Source organism: Passer montanus, unplaced genomic scaffold (assembly GCF_014805655.1).
Source record: "Passer montanus isolate IOZ18808 unplaced genomic scaffold, ASM1480565v1 scaffold1194, whole genome shotgun sequence".
NCBI classification, from domain to species: domain Eukaryota; kingdom Metazoa; phylum Chordata; class Aves; order Passeriformes; family Passeridae; genus Passer; species Passer montanus.
In genome coordinates, this window is record NW_024358656.1 from 2,195 (window position 1) to 8,773 (window position 6,579).

Sequence of the window (6,579 nt, forward strand, 5' to 3'; positions counted from 1 at the left end):
TGGCAGGGGGGTGTGGGGGGGGCAGCGCGGGGGGAACCCCGGGAGTCCCGGGTGATTAAACCCGGGTAATTAATTCTGGAGTAATTAAATCCCGGCTAATTAAATCCCGGAGAATTTAATCCGGGAGAATTAATTCTGGAATAATTAATTATGGAATAATTAATTCTGGAATAATTAATTCGGGAATAATTAATTCCAGAATTGCCGGGGAGGGGCGGGGACAGGAGAGGACAAACTGGGAATGGACTGGGATTGAACTGGGACTGAACTGGGGGCAGGAGGGGCCCGGGTGGGGACAGCTCCGGTGGCAGCTCCGGTGGCGCTTTGGTGACACCGGGGGTGGCGCTCGGGCGGTGCCAGCTCAGCCCGGGACCGCTGGTGGCACCGGGGTGGCACCGGGGGTGGCACCGCTCCGAGCGCTTTGGTGACACTTTGGTGGCGCTCGGGTGGCACCGGGGGTGGCACCGCCCGCGGGCGCTCCCGGGGACAGCGGGGCCGCGCCCGGGCCGGGTGTGCCCTCTGTCCGTCTGTCCCCTGTGTCCCCTCCCTGTCCCTCCTGTCCCTGTGTCTGTCTGTCCCGTGTCCCCTCTCTCCGTCTGTCCCCTCCCTGTCCGTCCCTCTGTCCCCTCCCTGTCCGTCTGTCCCCGGGGGGGGCGGGGGCGCTGTCACCGCCCGGGGGTGACTCAGGAGGGCGCGGCCGGGGAGAGGCGGAAACTGGGAACGGACTGGGAGGGACTGGGATGGACTGGGATGGACTGGGAGGGACTGGGACGGACTGGGAGGGACTGGGATGGACTGGGATGGACTGGGACGGACTGGGAGGGACTGGGACAGACTGGGAATGGACTGGGAACGGACTTGGATGGACTGGGACAGACTGGGATTGAACTGGGATAAACTGGGAATGGACTGGGACGGACTGCGAGGGGCTGGGATGGACTGGGATAAACTGGGAATGGACTGGGAGGGACTGGGATTGGAGTGGGAATGAACTGGAACCAAACTGGGCCCAACTGGAACCAAACTGGGCCCAACTGGATCCAGACGGCCAAACCCCCCAAAATCCTCCAAAAACCCCAAATCCCCCCAAAAAAACTCCAAACTCTCGTCCTGTCCCAAACTTTTTATTGGATCGGGGCTGAAGAAGCAAAAACTCCCAGAGGGCCCCAAAATCCCGAGATTTCGGCCCAAAATTCCAGGGGGCGCTTGAAGATCCGGCTGTGCTGGAAGGACCCAAAATCCTGGGATTTCAACCCAAAATCCTGGGATTTCCATCCAAAATTCTGGGATTTCAACCCAAAATTCGGGGATTTTAACCCAAAATTCTGGATTTGAGCCCAAAATTCGGGGATTTTAACCCAGATTTCTCTTGAAGATCTTGAAGTGACTGAAGGGCCCCAAAATCCCGGGATTTTAACCCAAAATTAACTTAAAGATCTTGCCCTGCTTGAATGGCTCTGGAATTTTGGGATTTTTGCCCAAAATCCGGGGATTTCAGCCCAAATTTCACTTAAGATCTTGCCCTGGTTGAAGGGCTCTGAAATCCGAGATTTTTTTGCCCAAAATCCCAGGATTTTAACCCAAAATTAACTTAAAGATCTTGCCCTGCTTGAATGGCTCTGGAATTGTGGGATTTTTGCCCAAAATCCGGGGATTTCAGCCCAAATTTCACTTAAGATCTTGCCCTGGTTGAAGGGCTCTGAAATCCGAGATTTTTTTGCCCAAAATCCCAGGATTTTCACCCAAAATTTCACTTGAAAATCTTGACCTAGTTGTAGGGCCCCAAACCCTGGGATTTCAGTACAAATTTCTGGGATTTTGAGCTGAAATCCCAGGATTTTAACCCAAAATTCACTTGCAGATCTTGCCCTGGTTGAAGGGCTCTGGAATTTCGGGATTTTTGCCCAAAATCCCAGGATTTTAACCCAAATTTCACTTGAAGATCTTGCCCTGGTTGAAGGGCTCTGGAATTTCGGGATTTTTGCCCAAAACCCCGGGATTTTCACCCAGAATCACTTAAAGATCTTGCCCTGGTTGAAGGGCTTGCCCACGTGCTGGAACTCCCCCTCCCACAGGAAATATTCCGTCACCAGCGTCCGGCACTCGGCGCTGTCGGGGTCCAGCTTGCGCCAGGTGTACGACTCGTAATCCACCTGCCAGTCCGGGCACAGCTGGGAAAGTGGGGAGAAAAACAGGGAAAATGGGAATTGTTAAAAAAAATCTTAATTTTCCTGGAAAAAACAGCAAAAAAATCCAATATTCCCAGCAAAAACTGCACGGAAATTCGATTTTCCGAAGGATTTTTGGGGGGTTTAGGACTCGTAATCCACCTGCCAGTCCGGGCACAGCTGGGAATGGGGGGAAAAACAGGGAAAATGGGAATTGTTAAAAAAAAAAATTACATTTCCTGCAAAAAATCGGATATTCCTAGCAAAAACGGTGTGAAAAATGGGATTTTTGGGGGTTTGTTGGGGGGTATTGGGGGTGTAGGACTCGTAATCCACCTGCCAGTCCGGGCACAGCTGGGAAAATGGGGAGAAAAACAGGGAAAATGGGATTTACTATAAAATAATGTAAATTTCCTGCAAAAAACAGCAAAAAAATCCAATGTTCCTAGCAAAAACTGCACAGAAATTCGATTTTCTGGAGCATTTTTGAGGGTTTTTGGGGGGTGTAGGATTCGTAATCCACCTGCCAGTCCGGGCACAGCTGGGAATGGGGGAAAAACCCTCACAGTGACCCCTGTCCCCAGCGTGTCCTCGTTGGAGTACTTGCGCTTGAACTCGTCCAGGACAAACGGACTGGGACGGACAGACACACGGACACTCTGAGTGACCCCTCAGGGTGACCTCAGAACCATCACAGTGACCCTGAAACCCCAAAGTGACCCCTGTCCCCAGCGTGTCCTCGTTGGAGTACTTGCGCTTGAACTCGTCCAGGACAAACGGACTGGGGACACACGGACACGGGGACACTCTGAGTGACCCCTCAGGGTGACCTCTGACTGGTCAGAGTGACCCTAAAACCCCCAAAGCGACCCCAAACCCCGTGGTGTCCCCAGCGTGTCCTCGTTGGAGTACTTGCGCTTGAACTCGTCCAGGACAAACGGACTGGGACGGACAGGGGACAGACAGACACTGAGTGACCCCTCAGGGTGACCTCTGACTGGTCAGGGTGACCCTAAACCCCTCACAGTGACCCTGAAACCTCACAGTGACCCCTGTCCCCTGCGTGTCCTCGTTGGAGTACTTGCGCTTGAACTCGTCCAGGACAAACGGACTGGGGACACACGGACACACGGACACTCTGAGTGACCCCCAGGTGTGTCTCAGGTGTGCCCAGGTGTCCCCAAACCCCCCCAGGTGTGTCCCCACCTCTTGGGCAGGTGCGCAAAGGGGTCCCTGGCCTTGGGCTCGGCTGCCAGGACCTGCAGGTGTGTCCCAGGTGTGCCCAGGTGTGTCACAAACCCTCTCAGGTGTATCCCAGCCCCACAGGTGTCCCCAAACCCCCCCAGGTGTGTCCCCACCTCTTGGGCAGGTGCGCAAAGGGGTCCCTGGCCTTGGGCTCGGCTGCCAGGACCTGCTCGCACTCGTCCAGCTCCTCCTCGGGCTGCGGCCGCCGCTCCTTCTCCTTCTCCTTCTCCTTGTCCTATGATGAAGAAGAGGATGAGGATGATGATGAGGAAGGCGCACCTGTGATGAGGTTGCAGCTCATGAAGGTCTGGGGGAGCTCCTCAGGGTGGGGAAGGACACGGGTGGGGAAGGACAGGGATGAGAATGGCGGGGATTGGGATGAAGATGAGGATAAGGATGAGGAAGAAGATGAGGATGAAGATGAGGATGAAGAAGAGGATGAGGATGATGATGGGGATGAAGGCGCACCTGTGATGAGGTTGCAGCTCATGAAGGTCTGGCTCAGCTCCTCGGGGTGGGGAAGGACAGGGATGGGGATGGCAGGGATTGGGATGAAGATGAGGATAAGGATGAAGAAGAGGATAAGGATGAAGATGATGATGAAGAAGAGGATGAAGAAGAGGATGATGATGGGGATGAAGGCGCACCTGTGATGAGGTTGCAGCTCATGAAGGTCTGGCTCAGCTCCTCGGGGTACCGGTACTGGCAGTACCACAGGGACCAACCCTCGCGGTCAAAGTGCTCCCAGAAGTGCGGCAGCGCCACCGACAGCGTGTCCTCGTTGGAGTACTTGCGCTTGAACTCGTCCAGGACAAACGGACTGCGGACACACGGACACTCTGAGTGACCCCTCAGGGTGACCTCTGACTGGTCAGAGTGACCCCAAACCCCTCAGAGTGACCCCAAAGCCCGCGGTGTCCTCAGCGTGTCCTCGTTGGAGTACTTGCGCTTGAACTCATCCAGGACAAACGGACTGCGACAGACAGACAGACAGTGACCCCAGAGTGACCCCTCAGGGTGACCCCTGACCAGTCAGGGTGACCCCAAACCCCTCACAGTGACCCCTGTCCCCAGCGTGTCCTCGTTGGAGTACTTGCGCTTGAACTCGTCCAGGACAAACGGACTGGGGACGGACAGACACTCTGAGTGACCCCCAGGTGTGTCTCAGGTGTGCCCAGGTGTCCCCAAACCCTCTCTCAGGTGTGTCACAAACCCCCCCAGGTGTCCCCAGGTGTGTCCCCACCTCTTGGGCAGGTGAGCAAAGGGGTCCCTGGCCTTGGGCTCGGCTGCCAGGACCTGCAGGGGTGTGTCTGAGCTGTGTCCCAGGTGTGTCCCCAAGCTCTCAGGTGTGTCCCAGGTGTCTCCAGGTGTGTCCCAAACCCCCCCAGGTGTGTCCCCACCTCTTGGGCAGGTGAGCAAAGGGGTCCCTGGCCTTGGGCTCGGCTGCCAGGACCTGCTCGCACTCGTCCAGCTCCTCCTCGGGCTGCGGCCGCCGCTCCTTCTCCTTCTCCTTCTCCTTGTCCTTCTCCTTCTTCTCCCTCTTGGGGGGCTCCTTCTCCTTCCTGGGGGGCTCCTTCTCCTTCTCCTTCCGGGCCTGGCTCTCCGCAAACTTCTTGGCTTTTTGCGGGAGGAAGAAATTGTTATTTTGGGGTTTTTAGCTGGAAAAATGGGTGAAAATGTGGGGCTTCTGAGGCTTCTTTGCCTCAAGAAAAGAGTTTTAAATTCACCTAAAATTCACTTTTTTAAACTCAAAAAATCTTTTTAAAATTACCCTAAAATTCGTATTTTTTACTTCCAAAACCCTCTTTTAAATAACCATAAAATTCATCATTTCTACCTCAAAAAACCCACTTTAAATTACTCTGAAATTGATCTTTTTTATCTCAAAAAACCTCTTCTAGATTTTTGTAAAATTCATCTTTTTCACCTCAAAAAACCCCTTTTAGATTCACCTAAAACTCACCATTTCTACCTCAAAAAACCTCTTTTAAATTACCCTAAAATTCCCCTTTTTCACTTCAAAACCCCATCCTTTTAAATCACCCCAAAATCCACTTTTCAAGCCCCAACAAAACCTCTTCAAATTCCCCTAAAACACCCCAAAATTCCCTTTTTTAAATTTTACAAAAACCCCGAAACTCCACTTTTCCCCTGTACGAGACCCCTGCAAAGCATGAATGAACCAAAGACAGTGCCCAGGTGTGCCCAGGTGTGTCCCACCCCCCCAGGTGTGCTCAGGTGTGCCCCCAGGTGTGCCCAACCCCCCCAGGTGTGTGCCCAGGTGCCCCCAAGTGTGTCTCAGGTGTGCTTGGGTGTGCTCAGGTGTGTCCCACCCCCCAGGTGTGTGTCTAACCCCCCCAGGTGCCCCAGGTGTGTCCCCAGGTGTGCCCCAGGTGTGCCCACCGTTGAACTGTGCCATCCTCTGGCACAGCTGCACCTCGCCCAGGTGTGTGTCTAACCCCCCCAGGTGTGTCCCACCCCCCAGGTGTGTCTCAGGTGTGTCTCAGGTGTGCCCCCAGGTGTGCCCACCGTCGAACTGGGCCATCCTCTGGCACAGCTGCACCTCGCCCAGCACGGCCTTGAACTGGGGCTGGTTCAGGCAGGTGAGGAACCAGCGCGTGACGTTCCCGAAGGGGCCCCGGAACGCGGGGTCCAGCACCTGGGGGGGGGGAAAAATATCCTAAATAAATCCTAAATAAATCCTAACCAAAGGGGTAATTAATTAGCCAGGAGGACCATTAATTAGCCAGCAGAATAATCATTTAGGAGAAGGACTCATTAAAGGACAAGAGAAATCATTAATAAGCTCATTAATGAGCTATCAGTGACTGAGCTCCACAGGAAGGGGTTAATCAATTCATTAATTAATTAACGAAGAGGAACGAAGGCTAATTGCCCACCATAGTAGGCGATGGCGTTGCTCTCGAAGACGCAGAACCCATCGTCCCCCTCGAAGGCCGGGACCTGCACGGGAGATTTGGGGTGAAACCCCAAAAAACCCAAAAACCCCAAAATCTGACCCAAAAACCCCCAAATCCCCACCTCAAAACCCCAAAATCTGACCCAAAACCCCCAAAATCTGACCCAAAAACCCCAAACCCCCACCTCAAAACCCCAAAAAACCCAAATCCCCACCTCAAAACCCCAAATTCTGACCCCAAAACCC

General features: G+C 53.9%; 1 protein-coding gene across 1 annotated transcript; it reads right to left on the bottom strand.

The window, feature by feature from the left end:
• Positions 1-1,564: 1,564 nt before the first annotated feature.
• LOC120496851 (elongation factor 1-gamma-like) lies at positions 1,565-6,377 on the bottom strand (the record flags this gene model as incomplete). Its single annotated transcript, XM_039697656.1, has 5 exons — positions 1,565-2,172; positions 3,931-4,233; positions 4,814-5,030; positions 5,943-6,093; positions 6,297-6,377. Coding segments are annotated over 5 exons (912 nt in total), but the record flags the coding sequence as incomplete, so codon positions are not given.
• Positions 6,378-6,579: the final 202 nt, after the last annotated feature.